Below are 21,834 nucleotides of genomic sequence, written 5' to 3'. Positions count from 1 at the left end.
TTAATAATGTGGTGTGGTTCACTGTAATATCTCCACAATTACCTACCTGACTATCATGATTTGCTGTGATATTGCTCTGGTGTGGTACATCTTAATGATTCTTTGGTATGGGAAGAGCTTGCCTGAGGCTGCAGGGTTTTTTTCCCACAACTATTCCATGTCATTTGGGAGCATTTCCTATTATTGTTGAGCAGTTGGCACGTGAACACTCCGGCGCTATGTTTCTGTCTGAGTGAGGGTTTTTTTTCATGATTTGACGGAATAATGACAAGTCTATTGTTCTTGAGCTTAGGGAAAGAATGAGTGATAGTCACAAGCAAAGAGGCAGGAACATGGCAAACCACGTTCAATGAGTCATAATGTGTAAGAGAGGCTGGTGTTAAGCCATTTGGTTAGAGGGAAAAAAAAGTCCATGGTAGATTGAGAATGAGGGATTATAAGAAGGGTACCAATAAAATACTAATGCAAAAAAATAAAAAAGTGTGTGTGTGCAAGAATAATGAAAAAACAGCTCAAAGAAAAAAGTAAGGCAAAGGAGTTCTCTAGACCTTTCTAAACAGCGTTTTTAATATTCGGTTTTGGTTTTTGTAGATATTCTTGATTCTCAGAAGTTTTTAGACTCTTCCACAGATCTAAATTTCATGTCAAATGCCCCTACAGCCATATATTCTGTGTCCAGCCGCGGCACATTTCCTTGTACTGAATGTTGCAAAAAGTGCCTCTACCCCCAAATGCAGATCTTAGCACTGGTCCAGTATGTGTTCTGTCTCACAGCACCTCTTGTACTTGGCTGGGGTGTCTAGAGTTTAATTTAAGACCAGGCAAGGTGGATCAAAGCCATGGCTGAGCCACTACATCAAAGAGGTAGCAGACGTTCGTAAGGTTGGAGAGACCTTGATTAACCCCCCCTAAAAAGTGTTTGAGGGAGGCAGGCGACATGAGGGAACAAATTATAACTTTGTACTAAATTAACTTAGTATCTGTATCAGCTAAATGTTATACAAAAAGCTAAAGTGTTTTCATGATTACGAGCACGTGATCATCTTGGTCTTGGGTGGATTTAAGTATGTTTGACTCAGTTACAAGATTATTGAACTTTTTTGTCTTGACAGTTCTTCCACACATCACCATGTAAGGGCTTTTAAAAAAAACATATTCATGATTTTCAGCCTTGCCTCACTTGCAAACTATTCACAAAGTCTACCGAGGTTGCCAAGTTCATGAGTGTGATTTTCCAAGGTACTTTTTCCCTCTGTTTATAGAAAGTAGTTTGATTCCAAATGGTTGTTCTTACAACATCTGTTCATGTACGTGGAATCAAGAATGCCTTGGAACTGAAGAACCTTTATCAACATTATCAGCAAACCAAGCACACACTCCTCCACCAGGATGTCGACTCTTGGCTCAGAACATATATCTGTTGCAGCAGTCAGCCCATGACTGGCTTATGTTTCCAAGTTCTTTTGAAAGACACCCAAAAAAAAGCTAACAAAACGGAATTCCCAGTCGAAGGTGCAAGGCCATATTAAATATTAAAATCTACACTGAAGAGGCATGTTAACATATGAGGTTCTGCTCATTCTGTAAACTTTAGGCCAAGATAAAACATCCATTGTAAGATAGACAGTATGAGATGAAGAAATATTGGCTCATTGCAAAATATTAAAATTCATGACATCTGCATGGATCTTGATGTATATTCTGCAGCAGGAATATATTTGCATTGGATGATGCATTTTACTGTTAGAGCTGAAAGCCAATGTACAAACACATTCAGTGTTAAATGATGATGAAGTGGAGGGTTAAGATAGTGTATGCGGATTCTGTTTGTTATGCGAGAAAGAGCCGCGCTTGTTTGTCACTGCATCATTTTATATACATTAAGAAAACTGGGAATAGCCAGTCAGATTGCATTTTCTAAAGCTGTAAGTCATAAAGGCTGTGCGTTTCGTGTGCATGTGTGTTTGCAGAGAGTCCATATTTTAAAAGCCACTGAATAGAATTTTCTGCCATTTCAAGGTGTCAAGATTGTATATTGTATTGTGTGTGTGTGCATGTGTGTATATGGCTGTACGTTCAGGCTGCAGTATTCTGTGTTTTGGACATGGCTGCAGATTCAGTGATTTCCAACACTGCCTTGTCGAAATCAATTTCTCGCTTCACAGATGAAGTGCTATCTCTCCTGCGAGGATTTAAAAGCACAATGTGTGTGCATGCGTGTGCCTAAAATGAGTATGTGTATGTGTTGTTCTTTTAAGATTTATCAACCAGAGCACTCCTATCTTCCTTTACTTGGCATTTGTCCTTGGTAAAATGTCCCCAGAAACAAACAGTGAGAGAGAAAGCAATACAGAAGAAATAAAGTGTAACAATGATGGAATTTCTTTTTGTGTGTTTGTTTCAGTTTCTTTTGTTTCAGTCACACCTACCTATGAGATGGTAGACAAAATGACTAAAAAATATGAAATTGGACATAAGCTGTGTCCTTCTGAGCTCTGAACACTCTTTTCTTGGGTCTTTCCTCACTGTGCTCTCCGTTCGTCATTCTTACGTCATTCTAATTGAATCGGTTAATTCTGTTTTTGTAGAAAACTTTGCACTCATTTATTCATGTAAATTGAGTAACCACTATCCTAATCAGGTTCATGATGGACCTGGATCTGGATCCTATATTTAAAACACCAGGCAGGAATAGATCCAGGATTAGCCTTCACCAAATCCATAACACATGCACAAACACACTCACACCTCAAAATATTGAGTAGTTATAACTATATATATTTTGGGAAGCAGAGGGAAACCATGGAGCCCAAAACAAAACCCAGAAAACACAATTGTACCATTACATTGTTGTGTTTTAGCTGGAAGTGAAAGAGTTAGCTTATCTTGAAAAGGCAACAGAAAATGATTTGTATTGTTTTCATTTTGTGGTTTTTAGGCAGATACTCACACACTGCGTAGAACTTTTATTCCCAACTGGTAGTACCAGTTCTGGAGAAAAACATTACTCAAGGCATTCTAAAAGCCAAAATATGCCCCTGATTGCCAACACAAGCAGCACTCTAACCACTAGCCGGAATTAATGTATCACAATCACTTATTTTACATCCAACCATTCTTCACATCTATTAGCCATGAGAAGGCAGGTCAACAAACTTAACTAAACATGTCAGCCCTATCAAAGAGAAATCAAATAAAATAGAGCACTTACAAATGGAATACAACATTCTCTCTAACCCAGGGATAACACTTTTTATATGAAAATATTAATGTCAGAATAGTGCGAACATGTGTTTTAAATGTATTGAATCATTATTTGTTCTATTCTCAGATAGCAATTATGTATAAGTGATGCTCAAATAAAGCTAAGATTTGGACATATCACATAGCAGGATTAAAGAAAACTAGTATTTTGCATATTCATGAACACAATGGTGTATTGTAAGTGAGGCCCTAGTGAGCATCTGGTGTACAATTGGCTTGAAGCATGAGATTCTTTTTTTTTTCTTTTTTTTTTTTTTTTCTGAAGTGCATTTTTTAAAAGTCAGGATGAACTGCTGATTGTAGAACTGCAGTTCTTGTAGGATAATTTTCTTTTTGTAGGTTTTATATGATATAAAAAGAAAAAGTAAAGAATTGCAAAATACAATTTCAAGGCCCCAGTACAATGCATAATTTCATCTGTGGACTGCTGTATTAGAAACTCAGTTTTGACTTTTTATCACCTTGACACTATGAAACTTTTAGTTTCCATTCATTGTGTCCATGTGAAAAATTGCACACAAACATACACACAGCAACTTTTCCTGAATAAAACAAAACAAAATGTTTGAAAGCAGTCTAACCTTACAATGCTGTCCATCTCTCTCTGCGTAAGCATTAAAGAAAAGTGAATGCGCTATTGTAGCCCTGTCTGATCATGTTTCAAAAAGTGCTCACACTGTTTTATTGCACTGAGTCTTAAATCCGTTTTACGAAAAGGTAGCTCAGTGTGGGCTTGCTCGTTCTTTGATCTTTTAAGCACTACAAAGACATGGCCATGGTTTCCGACCACCTGATGAGATTTTATTTGCTGCGTTCCTCTCTGTTGTCTAATTGAATAATGCATTAGAGTAGAAAAAGGTGCTCATTAAATGTTAGAGTTGGGATTAAAATGCTGAGTTATCCCCGTTTCTTTTTCCGAACTGTTAAAAACCTACATGCACTAATAAAATGAAAATGAGATGACTGAAGATTTGTTTCATGGTTACTGGCTGCATTTGTGCAGCAGTATAAGCAAGTAAAATTAGCTTTGCCATATTTGGATAAGATGTGCATGTCTGTTTGTTGTACTTGTGTGTGGCCGAGGTATTTTAATAGCTTTATAGCTAGAATGGAGCGTGTGTGTTTGAGCTAAATTAATCGGTATCTTCTTATTTCCACACAATGGAATGTGTGTTTGACCACATGACCATAAAACTGGGCCTTTCATAGAAGTGATGTGTGTAAGTGTGTGTTGGCTCATCTGCACCATATGCCCTCATGTCTCTGTATGTTACCTGCTTGTGATAGGGAGAATCATGCGAACAGACAGAAGCAGAGAGGATCAAAGAGAGACAGGAGAGGGAAAAAAAATGAGGAGGAGTGGAGAGAGGAGGGAGCGAGGTACTGTAGATGAGGAGAAAGAGCCCTAAGCTGAGTGAACAGATGCTCTGGTGCATTCCCTCTGTGCTAAGCTCGCACACAGGCCTAGGCTGGATCCCCAGGCTAGATTGCAGATCAAGCCAATCTGTGCGTGCATGATGTAGGCTGAGGCAGGTACTGCCTGTCCCCTGATACTTCTGTGTCATTTATCTATGCTAAGCCTTTGGTACTGGCAGGAGTGTACACTCTTTAAGTAGTGAAGGGGGCCACAGGTGTTGAATATGCACTTCAAACCTCTACAAACACTGTAACTGATATATTGAGTGGATTGCGGCAATGTTATTTCCTGTGCTGTGGAATAAAATGGAAGTCAGAACTTTCCAAAAACCAACTAAAAGTTGTGTGTCACTCATGAACAAAAGACTGTTTTAATTCTCTGTAACAACTGGTCAGCACAGCTGGATGACATTTTTTAATTAGAAATGATTTGCACAGTGGCTTGTATGCGGCATATAATTGCAAAGATAGAGGCTTTTTTTGTGAGGAGTTTAGTTTTTATGGAAAGAGTTTCTCAAGAAAAAGAAAACCAAAGAAAGAGAAAGCGATTGTATATAGCTGATAAAAAGTAAGTGATAATAGGAGTTAACTTGCACAACATTCAACAGAACTATATAAATGTCTTCTTTTTTTTTATAAAATGGTTAGTGTTGCCAAATTACAGTGGTATGAAGTGGGAGGCAGTAGCTTAGTAGCTTTTGGATCCAAAGGTTGTGAGTTTAAATCCCAGCCCCACCAAGCTGACATTCCTGGGCATTTAACCCCAAAGCTGCTCAGTTGTTGGAATGTCATCAATGTAAATCGCTCTGGATAAGGGCATCTCATAAAAAGTCATAAATGTAAACTAGCTATTGATATTTTAAAATCATGACCGATATGCCTACATCAGACAGTATGTGAGAAGAACATCTTAGGTTAATATAAACTGTGACCTTTATAGAATAATGAAATGTTTCTAGAGATACCAGGAAATCAACAAACGCAGTGTGCCTATCAAACAAATACCTTTATATTATAATAGACATAAAATCAATAGCAAATATGACACACATTTGAGCCATTTGGCGTGTTTATTGTAATCTTCTCTTGTTTGGATGCTGTAGTTTCATTGCTATGCTGGAATACACAGCCACTTTATTCTAATGAAGCCCTCTGTTGCAAAATGGATAAGTGATGAAGTGATTCAGAGAAAGGAAAAAAAGAACCTTTTCTTTTTTTTTGACAGCTCAAGACAATCAAAAGCACACAAGCCAAAACAAAATCGACACATCAGACGTTTGGGTCGACAGCTTCGACATGCTAGACATTTGGACGCGAAAATGGACTTGGCGGATGAAAGCGAACGGAATTAGAATGATTTTTTCTCCTTCTCATGTCCAGATACAAATAAAAAAGGCTACAAAATACAAGCCTAAACCTTTATACTCAATACATGTAGGAGATGTGGGAAGTAAAGATGCTGTGTAGGATTAATGATAGCAATGTGAGATGATGATTAGGAACAGCTCTTGAGTGGAACACTGGATCGAGGTATTGAAAGAGGTTTAAATGAATACATATAATTGAGCTTTGTGTATTATCAGTACAAGCCAATCTAATGAGTTAGATTGGCTTAAGGTGATATATTCTCATAAAACCAGTACTGCAAATCGATTGTTGAAGAAAGCCATAAATAATCCAGATATTGGATTTTATCAGTGTTGGATGTTATTGAATTTTCATGTTCACTCTAGTCCCTAAGGTGTGAAGTTCAGATCAATAGCATATTCTTTTGCATTAAGAATATAGCATCTCTGTTTGTGCGTGCATGCGTGTGCATGCGTATGTGTGTGTGTTTTCCATTACTCTGCCAATTGCATTTATCCTGCTGTTCATTTTGCTTCACTAAAAGCCGAGGCATGCTCACAATGTCGTAGCAGTCAGAGCACCGTCAAACAGAGGAATGTTATTTATCGGTTTGCAATCTGACACAGAGATATTGCTCATTGCTTTGCTTTTAGAGCACTGATTAGACCCAGTAGCTCATACACAACATTTTTGCACACCAACTGAAAAACACCTTGAACACTTAGACATTCTTTTCACACTCTCCACATCTTTCATCAGGCACCGGCTGTAAGATCTCAGCGAAGCAGCCGTGAAAGAGATAGTTTGTGAAGAGATTTACCAGCTAAAGCATATGAAGTGTGTTAAGTAATAAAAATACCCTGGCAAGAGATTAAATGGATCTGGTGGGATTGGCCAGGGTGAGGGGGGTGTTGGCTGGAGTGTGTGTGTGTGGGGGGGGGGGGGGGGGGGGGGTTTGACTCTCAAAATGAGAGTAAGGGCTATTTTCATAATTGCCCTCACATTTGCCCTACTTTGAGCCATCCTGATATGATATGGCAGTCCTATGATGCACATATTAATAAAAATGCAAGCAGCACATTTTGCTTCTCAAACGTTCATTTATCTTTATATTTGCTTTTACTTAATACCATTTGTCTTTTATGTGTTTTACATGGTATTCATTTTACATGTGCTTTATTGCATTAAATAATTAATTAAGCAAGATAAACAAAAGTGGAAAAGCTCATTCATATTCTGTCCACAGTGTTCTATGTCTGTTGTTTTCCCTGTTCCAGAATACTTGTTTTCTTTGAATAAGAAATAACATTCATTAGAATTGCTGTTTAATCATTGTGTTTCTTTACTTCAGTTGCCTCTTAACAAGGCTCCTGTTGTGGGGTGAGTAATTAGTAATTGCTCAGACCGCTGGAATACAAGGAAGGACTTGTTTTTTTTTTGTGTTCTTCTTCATTTGTTGACTTGTATCTGCTCCCCGGGGCCAAAATTAGAAACATTTGTCATGAGAAATACTTTTTTTTTGTTAATTTATATTTTTTCTTTAGGTATCGTTCACTATTTTAGGTTGTGTCTGAACAAAAAAAATTATTCTTGTACCAGCAGACTTTTTGTGTCAGTGGTATAAATTAACGGAATTGCTGAAGCAGCCATGCTAACGCAAACTCGCGCACACACACACACACCTTTCTCTGGTCTAGACGCAGGGTTCTTTCTGAGGTAAACATTGTTTGTGTAAGAGTTAGTCCGTATGAACGTTACATTCCCATATGGAATTAATTTCATGCAGCCGTTATAAAAACATGGAATGAATCCGTTTATACAGCTCGAGCTATATAATTCAAATCATACGCATGTGTTGGAAATGTTATGGTGCTTAAAGCGTGCCAATTTTTTCCGACTGCATATGAAATAACACTAAATATGTTTCCGAGCAACTACGATAACTATGTTTTAATTTGGTTCACTGCAGGGTTAACACGACACGCTTGCATGAGTATATCATGTGTCCGAAAGATTGGGGAAAAAAAGCAGAGTTTCCTGTTTTGACAGCTAAAGAAAGAATGGCTAGATTGAAAAGTAATGCCAAGCTTTTTCTTTCTGCCTTTCTTTCATCACAATGTTATTATGCCCACCTGCAGTAGGTGAGTGGTGGAGCCGCTGGCATTCAAAACCAACAAGTACAGCAGCCGAAGAAGCAGAATAACACACTCAGGCACACACATAACACATACAGTGCAGTCTGCAGTGTGCAATCACCACCTCATCACCACTCCCTCTCTCCCTGAGCTCAAACCCTGTGCAGTCTATTGTTTTTGTCTATCACTCTGTACCTGCCGGGGGAACATAACATCCCTGGTTTTTCCTTCTCCTTCCTTCGCTGTTTTAGTCCTTCTCTCAAAAAGTAAAATAAGATAAGCAGAGCTTGAGCCTAGACATCCGGTCCAGCTGGACCCAGTTTGGTGCTGTTCAGAGTTTCTAAAAAAATAATTTCTTTATCAGGGAACAGAAGGAGAAAAAAATGAACATATACTCGATTTGTCTTTCCTCAGATGGCTGAGGTCCACAGCCAAGAGAGTGGAACATTACAGAACAGATTAGAGACAGAGGAGGAAGGGAAGGCTGGAAAAACAAGTAGTACACAGAGCGAGAGAGAGAGAGAGAGAGAGAGAGAGAGAGAGAGAGAGAGAGAGAGAGAGAGAGAGAGAGAGAGAGAGAGGTGTATGTGTTTACAGTGAGTTCACACATCTGCATCAAACTGCATGACACATCTGCTGCTACTGCTGCATTTCGCTACTCGCACTCATTTACACACCTTCTCAGTCACACGCACAACCCAAAAATAACTAATCAAGAGAAAGAAGCCACCGCCGCCAAAGATAAACCTTCATTCGCCATCTGTTTTACCGGGCCATATAAATGTGTGTTTTTTATTTATTTATTTCATTTCATTTAAGAATGGATACACTTGCGTGTTATCTTTTCTTCTTTTACCCATCAAACGAAGACATAAAACTGTCACTCAGCAATATGTTCCTGTAAGAACCTGTAAACCTAAACGCGTTCACTTTTTGTTCACAGACGTTTGTCAGGAAATAAGTGAAATAAGAAAAAGAAGAAATGAAGGAAGAGTGAGCCTTCCAGGTGTTTTGCATCAGTCGAGCTCCTTGGAGTGGCACAGATCTTTTTGTTTATAAAACTGTAAAATATTTAAGGAGCAGCGTTGGTGGAATCGACCATGCTTGTCATTAGGGACATCCTGATGAAGAGGGGAGGTCCAGATGGGTGCAGGTAATTAACGGAAATCCATACGCCTTCTCCCACTCGTTGCACCATCCTTAATAACAGACAGGCGCTACGAGAAAATCTAGTTTACTTAGCCACACAGAGTCATAGGTGTTAATAAACACTTAGAGAGCTTGTGATTGTTCTTTGGCTTGAATTCAAGAGTAAATACATACCACAGGGAGGGGAGGGGAGAGAGAGTCGGAGAATGGGGTGGGGGGGGGTGGTTGAAGGCTTGCAAAGAATAACTGAGTATTGTGCAAAGCTGAAAGAGGGAAAATATATAAATAAGAGGGTTTTTTTTGTATGTCTACTGATTTGTTCTCAATTGTCGTGACTGGATCTGGTCTCGGAGGGTCTTGCAGAAACTTGCAACAAGTGTGTGTAATCGTGTGCCAAGCATAACACTGATTAAAGGTGGTTAGATGTACAAAAACAAATTACAAATACAAATGAGCAAAATGTGACTTTTATATTTTAAGGTTCTGTCTCGCAGTCATTCCTTAGCCAGACACCATATATAATTAAGGTCACTTTGAATGCTGTTGGCATCAGATGTACACACATGCCAACCATATCATGTTAATACTATCTTGTTGTTTTGAGAAATTTTGCTTGAAATATGAAGACATCATTTCAGCCTATGTAATAAATCAATAGCTTCATTTTCAGCCCAATGAGAGCAACAGCGTGATGTAGCTATAACACACATCTTTCAATCATATGTAATTGCCAAAGCAGCTATTATCCTTGAAGTGACTTTAAAGCGGCAGTAAATTACACTGTGAGTGTAAGAATCCACTATTTGCATAGACAACACCCTGTATTTTGCAGGTTTGGGTAGAAATACCTTAAATTACAGAGTCATTAAAAGAGAACATCAAAAAAGTTTTGGTTTTCTTTCCATTAAAAAATGTGCTGTAGGGGCTGTTCAAGAGATGGAAAAAAAAGAACACCAGGGAGCGAATGTAAATGTCACTGTCATTTGCTATATCTTGATAATGCTCTTTGGGCCAGAGTAAGGGTGGGGGACTGAGATGGCTCTAAATGGAAATTAACATCCATACATATGTAGGTGAACTCCAGAAGGGCTGTGGGGGTTTTAAAGTTCATGTGAGCTAAGCACAGACTGAGAGAAAGAGCATGACACCACAGCCACATTTAAACCCAGGAGCATGACTACCGAGACCTCCAGCAGCTCAGGATTGAACTATATCTCACCTTTTATCTCACATGCACACACCTAGGGCTAATCAATTTGTTGTGGTTGTGTGTGTGTGTGTGTGTGTGTGTGTGTGTGTGTGTGTGTGTGTGTGTGTGTATATAGCTTACAGTATATACTGTCCAATTGATTAGAAACACCCATTCACTTATCCAGTTATCCAATCATCCAATCATGCGGTAGCATCACAATTCATCAAGCCCATGCAGATACAGCCAAGTGAATGTTCAAATTAAACATCAGAATAAGGAAAAGGTGTAATCGGCATGACTTTAACAGTGGCATGTTTTTTGGTGCCAGATGGGCTGGTTTAAGTATTTCAGAAATACTGGCTGATCTCCTGGGATTTTCACACACAGCAGTCACTAGAGTTTACTTAGAATGGTGCAAAAAACCTAAGCAGTCTTAAACACCTTGTTAATTAGAGAGACCAGATGAGAATGAACAGACTGGTTTGAGCTTACAGGAAGTCTATAGTAACTCAAATAAGCACTAATTATAAGCATGGGAAGCAGAAAGTCATCTCAGAATGCAAACCTTAAGGTGGATTTGCTACATTAGTTGGCTAGAAGACCACATCAGGTTCCAATCCAGTCAATAAAAAAATAAATCTAAAACTATCAGTGGAACAGACTTCCACAAATTAAATACCTGAAGACTAGAAAAAGATCAATGATTTTTTTTTTACTAATGTTCAGCTGTACGTTTTTGATGAGCGTGTGCCCATGATAGCCTCAAATTCCTCTAACTCAAGTAATCTCTGCCTATAAATCCATGCTTTTGTCACAGAAAATGACATAATTACATAATTGGATCATGAATGTGCTACAGCTATGATAGACATTGTGGTATACAAAAATTTTAAAGTCAGCTTTAACCCAATTAACTCCTTTCAAATTAGGGCTGTCGACAATAATAACACAGAAAATTATGCATGATTTGTAAGTTTTGCATTTGCTTGCAATCTCACAAGAGAAGACCATAGCTAAACCACTAGCATCAGCAATAGTGTTGTACTTCGCTCATCAGAACCTCTAACACACTTGTTTTCTGCACAGAACTTATTTGGTTGCATTTTTGGTTCCCCATAGTCTTCAAAACCTCACACAAAATTAGACTGGTTCTGAGAGGTGCAGGTCTGCAAAAAAATTTAGACAAGTGATTTGTCACTTAAGAAAATATTTTATTATATCCAGGCTGCTTAGTCTTGAAATGATCAAGAACGCCATAAGGAGTTTCCTGTTAGACAATATCTAAAGATGATAATGTCTGATAAATCCAACATTAATGTTATTGCATATTTTATATTGTATCAGAGCAAGGAATTACAAATCCAAATATTTTTGCCCTGAACTAAGGAAAATATTGGACATAATGAGAAAGCTCTTTAAATTTTTTACTCTGATACTAAACTTTTGGGATACACAATCAAATGACAGATGAAAAGGTAATTCTATTCCTGTGCTAGCTATTCTTTAAAAGGTTTTAGCTTAATTGTACTTGTGGAAGCTATGCCTGCCCTATTTGGACTAGAATAAGCAAATGTTTTTTTCAATATAGATATCAAAGCTCTTCTTCAATCTAGATAAGGGTACCTGTTAAATGCATTATGTGCAAATAGCTCTGGCATTTCATGTTTACACATTTTACTCGGGTCCTTGTAATAGGTTTAACTGTGTGTAGACCACTATGGCACTTGGCTGAACTTTACTGGCTAGTCTTACAGATTCTTACAGGGTTTCTCACTGAGATATTTAATGATTTAACAGATACAATACATGCCAATATGCAGTTTAAACACATACATACATACATACACACACACACACACACACACACACACACACACACACACACACACACACACAAACACACACACACACACATTGGTACAAGTGGTTTATCAGGACTTATACCTAATAAGTACCATCCTGATTTATGGGGACCCACATTTTTAATTTATATTAAGTAATATTAAATTGCTCCTTATGGCATGAGGTAAAAATCTGACTGCTTATAATTCAGTTCTAGTGAAACAATCTGAAAATATAAGCAGGAGTGGTATTATTACTCTAAAGACTTTTTGTAAGTCACTCTGCATACAAGCATCTGCCAAATGACTAGATATAAATGTGAGTGAACGTAAATGTTTGGACTCATTGTGCCTCAAACGGCTCATTTACACACACACACACACACACACACACACACACACACACACACACACACACACACACACACACACACACACACACACACACACACACACACATGACTTAGGGGGCTCTGAGAGATATTTACATAACTTTACCAATCCTTCTTATGCAAGTTATTTGAGTTACTTAAAAAGTAATAGAGATCTGCTCGCCTCTTCATGCTTCCAAACCACTTCACGGAAGATTACGCATTATGAACCCCTCCCTCTCTCTGTCTCTTCCCCTCATGCTCTCTGTTTCTTTCCCTCTAACTTCTTTCGTGCACTCTCCTGCTCTTTGCTTTTATTTTTCTGCTCACTATATCCACTATTGTATTCCATTTTGCATGGATTCTAATAAGAATTTGTTTTTAAAAATATTAAAAGATTAAAAATAATCTTCATTATAAATGTAAGGCTGGAAATTTGCCTCTGGTGTCTTCCCCCTCTCACCTATTATTTCCTGTATTCTAGTTAGCAATAAAAAATTACAAAAATAGGGAGAACGACAAGAAAAATGAAGACAAATTCAGAATGCAGAGCAGGCGTGATCTTGTCTTGTTTATGGCACACCACACCTCAGGGCACCTAGAAGTGACCATGTGTGTGTGAAAGACAGACAGAGAGAGACGGGTTGGGCTGAATTCCTGAATGCCATTACTGGAGTGGTGCAGACAATCCTCAAATACAACCCCCAAACTCCCAATACACACACACACACACACACACACACACACACACACACACACACACACACACACACACACACACACACTCACCTCATCTTATCTCATCTCATCTCATCTCATCTCATCTTATCATTAATAAACATTATATTTCAGAACTGCATTATTTTTAACTTCTTTGCACATAACACTTAAAACAAATATAAAAATACCTTTTACCAGGGAAATATGGCTAACAATTAAAAGATGTTCATGATAAACAAACAATTTTAATGCTATGTTATCTACATTATGCTATTGTCAAAAGTATTGGCACACCCAACTTTTTCTCCCCACATGTAATGAAAGATCTTGAGTGGCCTGCTATACAGTTTTGACTTCCAACTCTAATGAACACTTTAAGGATGAATTGGAAGGCAGACTGCAATCCAGGTCTCCTCACACAAATCTCCATAGCAAAACTTAAAAATCTAATGAAATATATAGAGTGGAGGTTATTATAACAGAAAACATGAACAATATATGGTATGGGATTTTTAAAAAGCACATATTAATCTTATGGTCCGGTGTCCCCAAACCTTTGCCTGTGTAATGATATATTGTTGTAGCTGTGGGACATGTTGTTAATAGAATTTAATCAATTCAAATGAATTGAATCAAAGCTGTAACAGATCCCATCACCCGATCTTGCCCTGTTATGTTTTATTCCTTTCATAAATTACAACTAATTCCCATTTCCTGTTCAACCCAAGACATTTTACAGTAAGCGTAACAATTAGTCTGTTTGTTTTTACATAATTGGATATTGATCAAATTTAAACTCCCCCCTTCCAAGAGAGTTAAAGCATGCAAGGCATTACTTTGTTTTTCTCAGAATTGGGAAACGTGTCAACAATTTTCCCCTAAGTAATCACACATTTGCTGCAGATGTGGAGGGCTGAGGATAGCTTAAGAAACAGTGGAGTATTCTCTTAACATAAAAAGGGTTCAAGTAATAAACAGGGGATAAACACACTACAAAAAAAAAAAAAAAAAACATGCACTTGACACGTTCAGAATGGTGGACAGGGACACAAAAACAATCCACCTTAGAACCACACCTCAGGCACGCTATGCAGCTTCACTGAGAAAGCGACAGCATAGAGTGAGAAAGCTTAAGGGAGGGAGGAACATTTCGAGCACAGAGACAATAGCGGGACATGAGAAAAAAGAAGAGGAAGACAGCGGAGGTGACAGTGGCGCTATTGCAGGTTCTCAGCTCTTTTGCAATCTCTCTCCTCATACTTCACACCAGCTGTGGAGAGGTGCAGGCCCTGAGGAGGCCTCTAGCAGCCTCTGTATTTCTGCTTTTCATATCTGTCACTCCCTTTAGTACATTCACAAAGCCACACACACACATACACACTCACATACAGCTTTTGTCTGCCAAAGCATCTGTTTTGTTTGTTTATTTTATACACTATATGCAAATCTGAACATTTTGTACAAGTCTATTCAAGGCCACTAGTAACACCACTAATTCACCTAATGAATTAGCAAACAATGTTAATGTTGCTTATTATATTAAAAGGAACTAGACTGTTGTGTGTCTCCAAGTTTGTAGTAACAGTTTGGAGAAGAACCACATATGGCTGGAAAAGTCAGGTGTCCAAATACTTATATGAATACAGTGGAACCTCAACACTCGCAACTTTGACACTCGCGACCTCGATAGTTTGACTTTTCATTTGGAACCGGACTAAGAGTAACTCGTGAAAAATCTGATAGTTCATGAAAGGCCCAGAGTGGCTCGATTTTTTTATTATTATTGTATTATTCATATACAGTAGTAAATAAAACATTTATGACAAGTAATTCTCAATTTTTGTTGAGTTTACAGTACAGTTCATGTACAATTTCCCTTGAAAAAGGAACCATCAAAAGGTGAGAGTCAAAACCTCACTAGATTTTTTGTTACTAGTGTGGGGTCATAGAATGTAATCCCCAGGAGTATTGAGGTTGCACTGTACATCCAAATAGGATATGAAAAAAAAACCCAATTAATTATGTTTCAATAAATACACATGCAAATTTGTTTTGTTTTTCTAATACTATATCAGTTTGCTATTTTATATTAAAATGTAATAATTAACATTAGGTCATATGTTTGTTGTTAATAATTACAATTTATGTTGTGTGAGAACATCTATGAGACAAGCTTGCTCCTACTTTCCTACAGACTCACTGAGCACTTTATTAGGAACATGTGTACACTAATGCACACACGTTTACTTATTCAGCCAAAAAGGCTGCAATAACTGTAATAGCCACTCTGTACACTTGTGGTAATCAGAAAAGCATTTCAGAATACTTAACATGTTTAATCTTGAGGACGATTGGCTACAACAACAAAAAAACCATGCCGGGTTCTCTTCTTTAAGCCAAAAACAAAGGCTAGACTAAAAGCATACAATTTACCCATATATTAATGGCTACTTCCAGCATGAAAAGGTGCCATGTTCAAAAGCAAAAGCCATTTCAAATTGTTTTCATAATCATGATAATGAGTTCAATGTACTTCAGTGGCCTTCCAGGTGAACAGCTTTTGGATGTGGTAGAACTGGAGATACGCAGCACAAAAAAGAACCTGAAATATCTGCTGGAATTGCATGATGCAATCATATCAACATGGACCACAATCTCAAAGGAATGTTTCCAACATGTTGTGGAATCCATGCCATGAAGAGGCTGTTATGAAAGAAATGGGAACCCTAATCAGTATTAGAATTAGCATTCCCACTAATGTGCTCAGTGCGTGAACATTATTGCAGATGTGAAAGTCTCTCACTAGTCTCACTTTTGTCTCTAACTTTAAGTTATTATGGCACACAAACACTGTGTGTCATATTAAAGAGAAAGCACAGAGAAAGTCCTCTGTCCTGATTACTCCAAAGGAGCAGACAGAATTTCTCATAGCTCCTTGCAGAAAAAATTACAATTTCAATCATTCTTTGATTGTCTTTGTTAAATAAGAGTCAATTATTATTATTATTTAACATTACTAACACTGTTGTCTCAAAGCTGAGGTTATTGTAAAAAAAAATAACATTTATAATTGAACATCTTTGTATTATTACTAATAGCACAACGTTAACATCTGACAAGACCTTTTTTGCCCATAAACACACTTAGACTAACACATCACCACTACTGGCACTTGTATTTCTCTCTTTCTCTCTCTCTCTCTCTCTCTCTCTCTCTCTCTCTCTCTCTCTCTCTCTCTCTCTCGCTTTCTCAATCTCTAAGTTTTTTTATTTTTTTTATTTTAAGCATAATTTAACCCTGTGCTTGTTTAACCTTGAAAATAATTGAAGACAATTAGGTGCCCACCCTCACATTCTCTCTCTCTCTTTCTTCCTCCACTCTGATTTGCCCTGTTCACCTTCTCCCTCTCTCCTTTGTTACGCTTTCATTCGATAAAAATAAAACGCATCATCTTCAGGACCTCCGGCATTTCAGTCCATGACAGTAGAGAAACTTCTGCAGCGGCTCTATCCCAGCCTGCAGTGTTCATTTTCAGTCGTGCTCTCCTCAGACGCCCCTGCCTCCCTCTGGCCCAGGCTCCAGCTCATAATCAAACCCTCTCTAGCACTGCAACTGTCAGAGCGGCTTGGGAGGGAACAGAGGGGTTCGAAGAGGCTCATGGACAAGAGAAAAAGGGAAAAATAGAGAATGAGGCAACGTGTGGAGTGAAGGTTTTTAACAATGTGCAGTTGAAAAAAAAAGCGTATGGGGGTGTGGGGGGAGCTGAGTGGCTCTATCAACAGACTTCTACTGAGAGAAAACAGCTCAGCTTTCCATTATTTTGTCCTTTTGCCTTCTATTATTTTATTTTGTGTGTTTGTGTGCTAGCACATAGTTGTGAATGCAATCACTGAATACAACACTTTCAACTCAAATTATGCACTTAAACACTACAGGTTTCTATTTGATTCAGCCTGCAAGCATATTATTTCTTAAAAAGATACCACATTATTGCTGCTTAATAAGGCATTACAGTATAAACAGAACCAAATCTGTTTTTCACACTGAAGCTATTTATTTGTCATTAGAAACAAAATATCTGAAGTATGCTATTATACTTAAATTATTGTAGAATGAGCTAGGATAGGAATTTTATATATATATATATATATATATATATATATATATATATATATATATATATATATATATATATATATATATATATATACACGTAATATAAAGTATGAATAGAAATGTATGAATCAGTACAAACAGGAGAACTGAGTTCAAATGAAATATCAAATAACATTTGTGCAACTTGCTGCTAATGCTAGGGATTTTTATGGTGTAAAGAATAACGGCTCAGTTTATTATACTACCTAACTTACCTCAGATTATAAATTTGTAAATATATAAATATAAACTGTTAACTTTTATTCGACAAAACTCAACAGTGCACTGTAGCTTGGCCTGCTAGTTAACAACCTAAAAATGTGAGATAAACATTTATTAAATGTCCAGTCAGGGTGTCATTCAACTGTCATAACTTCATTATATGTTAAATAAAAAGAAGTGGCTGCATCAGCCAATTTGCAAAATTTCCTCCTCTACAGTGCAGTACAACGGCATGATCATCAACTTACATGATATTGTTTAGAAATAGTTTATTTATTTATTAGGAAAACAAGCAAAAATACAAAACATAAAAGTGTTTCTATACAAATGACATGACTTTTTTTTTATCTACAAGCATCAAAAACAAGTTATCCTTGTTGAAAAAGTTCATATAAATATACTCATGGTATTGATATGTTAATTAAAAAAAAATCTTTGGACACAATATTTTGTTGAATAATTATAATCGGTTGTTCATATTCAGCAAAGCTAGTGAATAATAAAACAGGAGCCTATGTGCTAAATGTTGTTGAGTGCTTTTGAGGCATAGTGTAAGCTTTTGAAAAACACCATATGGGGATACTGAAGGAATTGCTAATGCCAATAAAGGCATATAAAAGACCTTACGAATAATTCTAAGCATAGATATGCATTATATTTTTGCATTCAGTTTATATCTCCGGATTGTACTTATAGTTAGATGATATGACCTGGTCAGAGCAAAAACATAAAGGTGAGATGGTTGTAATCATATCTGGGTTTAAAATGTGTTTGTTTTTGTAATTCTATGGTCATATATCATGGCTAGGTTTGCTTCTTTATAGCCCTGATGTTTGTGTAGGGCTGTGCATAAATTGTGCCTTGAATCCCATCCAATTAGCCTGCAGGGGCTACACTCAAATCAGGAGGCTTCCTTCTTCTTCTCTGTCTAATCTATATTTCAAATACAGATTTGTGCTTGCTGTGCTGTAGAAAATGTGAATTACAAGCTGCTTAGCTGCTTTTTATCCTCATCCAAATCTCTGAAGGATGTCCAGAAAGCATTAGAAATGTTTAGGTCTTCAAACATCCTCGTTCTGTCTGATATCTGCGATCAAAAAGGGAAAAAAAAGAAAGAAAATGTTAGCTTGCAGAGTTTAGTGGTCCTTTTCACGGATCTACAATGCTGTCCAGGATGGCAAACCGGTTGTTGAGTTACGGGACGTTGTTGTGTTGTTGCCACACCTCTCTTTTACGGTTAATTGAATCCACTGAATCGAGTGATCTCCAAAGCAGAGGACACAAATCACCAGCATGTTTTATAATTAGTCCTGAGCAGGACTCAAAAAAGAATTACAAGAGACCAGAAGAAATACTGAAGAGGCCTCTTACACCTTCTGTCCAGTCTGTTCTTTAAAACATTTAGGCATTAATGAAGAAAATAATTTCATCATCTGATGTGCTAAAAAAATCTGGTGTGATCTATTTTCACCTAGCAACTCCTTAGCAGTGTGTGAAGAGTTCTGGAAATCAAACTTCTGATGATCTGTGCAGCAGATGGCCCTCATCAAATAGCTTTCAGAAACAGAACGAGCACATGATGATCTACAATTTTTATTTGCAAATTATTAAGAATGGAGTCAACAGGGCTGTGCACTTGTACATAACTCAGCACTTGTCAGCCAGCTGAACCTTCACAAATGTGTTCACGACTGACGTTTTAGCACTGCCTAAACAATAGAACACACATAAAATTGCTCAAGCCATTTGTAGAAGAAAAGAAGGCGGGATTAGTCATTAGCATAGAAATAGGAATGTTGTTAATGCCCACCCAAGATCCTGTCTAAGTCCACGAAGGTCTGAATATAGAAGCTCCTCCATTCAACCTGAATCGTGTTAGTTCTGATAACGCCTTTTGTTTTAAAAATAAATCGTAAGGCCGTTGATGGTAATGTCATGTCCTCGATTCAAAAGCCTCAATGGGAAAGACACAGAGAGGGCAGGGCAATTGAAAAGTGCCAATTTAGAATAGATTAAATGAAATAAAGACGAGACAGCTGTCATAGAAGTTTCAGACACCCTTTTAGCAAAGAGTTAGCAAACAGTAGTTAGCGCAAGTGTGGCGCCTGAGCATACAGTTAGGTTGTGGTTTGTAATCCCACCTCTAGGATCACACAAAGATTAAGAGGAGGCACCACTGTGTAAAGCTCCATTTACTTTGTTCACTGGAATCCTCCGCTGACATGTTAACACAAAGCTTTATCACCGGTGTGTGATTTTTTAAGATGAAAAAGCATTAAAGTCATCTTTTACGATGATGTTACTGTAATGGTTAACTGGCAGGTTTGCTATGTATTATTAAACCAAACCAGTAACAGAAAAAAAGATACATTATTAATACGGGACGTTTAAAGCTTTTTTATTGGTTCAAAACTAAGACAATATAATCATTGCTGAATTCTCAAATCGAAAGGTAGGAAGGTGTTAACATTTTAACAGCTGTAGTGAAAACAGTATCAGCTTTAATTTCAATGACAGGTTTATCACTAATTATTAATATGTTTGTTTGTTTCCATATTAACAACTGATTCATAGGAACCTGTATGGCAGACAGGTCATCTCATCGAAGATTAATCATAAGTAAACTAAGTAAAACTAAAATAAATTGTTGATACTGTAAAGACTTCTGTTACAAGGGATTTATTTTCCATTTACTGGAAGAATCTTGGGTAAATTTTCTTCCATGGAAGGGACAGTGGATTTTACACGCATTGCTTTCTCAGGAACGTTACAGGTGTAATTAGTGTAATTGTCTTATTACGTCAAGTGATAACATGAACTGACTTGTCTTATGGACATTCCACAACATGAAATCTAAATGTAAATTGTTACAACATAAAATATGTTGTTTGTCAATAAATAAATATCAATAAATACAAAAAAGTAAGAATGAACTTTTATTATATTTTTTTAACAGAATCTCCCATTGCTTTTTATGTGCTCCTTATACACCACCCTTCAGCACTTACAATTGCAATTACAGTAGCCACAGCATAACAGGCACACTCGCATTCTTTGTTTTGTGGCCAAAGTAATATGTTTAAAAGCCACAGTAGCCTTGCTCAGAAGACCATTTTGTAAACTGTGTGAGAGCTTTTTTTTATTTATTTTTGCCCTCCAGGTGTTCCCAGGCTGACCAAGACCTGCTCTATAATTTATTACTGCTCTTTTGACCAAGTGTTCCTTTGACCCCCACCTCTAGAGGAAATGGACTGGGGGAAAAGTTTTAGAGAAGGCTCGGATTAACTTACCCCTCACCATTAAACATCTCTTACATGAAACATGTGCAGGGCCAGCTTTGGGCCTAGTATTATTTCAGCAGGGCCCTTAAGATAGGTCTAGTGAGGGTGTGACATCCTGACACACACTTGCCTGGTTGTTATGGAAGCTAGTTTGAATAGAAAAAAGAAATCATAAGCCAATTCGTAACATTGCCATCCCCTGACTCTTCTTCCTTTCCTTTTTCCTCCCCCAGTCTTGGTGCATCTTGTGCAGCAGACTTTAAGACAGTCTTAATTCTCAGTTGGCCTACTGCAGAGAGCGTCCAGGTATACACTATAAATCTGTGCGCCAATGAAAATTAAATGCCAATAGACCCATCTCACGAGAAATTGTTTTCTGCCCTTAAAAGACTTTAATGGAGGGAAAATTTTGATTTTTTTCCATCTTGCTCTTCTCTCTGACTAGAATATATATGGATATATATAAATTCTGTATATTAAATCCTGGTGCAAAATCCTGAATATTGTGTGGGTATTTATCAGAATGTTTTCCTTGTTATTTTTGTCTCACCTCAAGCTTAACAAACAATCTATTTTCTTTGTCTTCATATGAATCTCATATTGAATTAGTTTTTGTCCAGATTTATGATCTCTCCATCTTTTTAATCAGATGGCCAATCCCACACTGTTAAATTCCAACAGACCATTCTAAGAGTGTCTGAAATTAGCATCTGCAATTAGCAAGGGGACTCTGGAAACTCC

General features: G+C 37.4%; 1 protein-coding gene across 12 annotated transcripts in view; it reads right to left on the bottom strand.

The window, feature by feature from the left end:
* The window catches only part of pcdh7b (protocadherin 7b), a 128,787-nt gene that overhangs the window by 92,589 nt on the left and 14,364 nt on the right, over positions 1-21,834 (bottom strand). Inside the window, exon 2 of one of the 12 annotated variants that reach the window (XM_083541236.1) lies at positions 18,067-18,899. The exons of the other annotated variants lie outside the window; for them this stretch is intronic. Within the exon in view, the coding sequence (XP_083397362.1) occupies positions 18,795-18,899 (105 nt within the window). The 3' untranslated portion in view covers positions 18,067-18,794. Of the gene's footprint in view, positions 1-18,066; positions 18,900-21,834 lie in introns of those variants that run through there. 12 annotated transcript variants of the gene reach the window in all.

The sequence above is a fragment of the Silurus aristotelis genome (genome assembly GCF_946808225.1).
Source record: "Silurus aristotelis genome assembly, chromosome: 5".
NCBI classification, from domain to species: Eukaryota; Metazoa; Chordata; class Actinopteri; order Siluriformes; family Siluridae; genus Silurus; species Silurus aristotelis.
The sequence above is the reverse complement of the archived record's forward strand: the minus strand, read 5'-3'. Positions and strand labels throughout refer to the sequence as shown.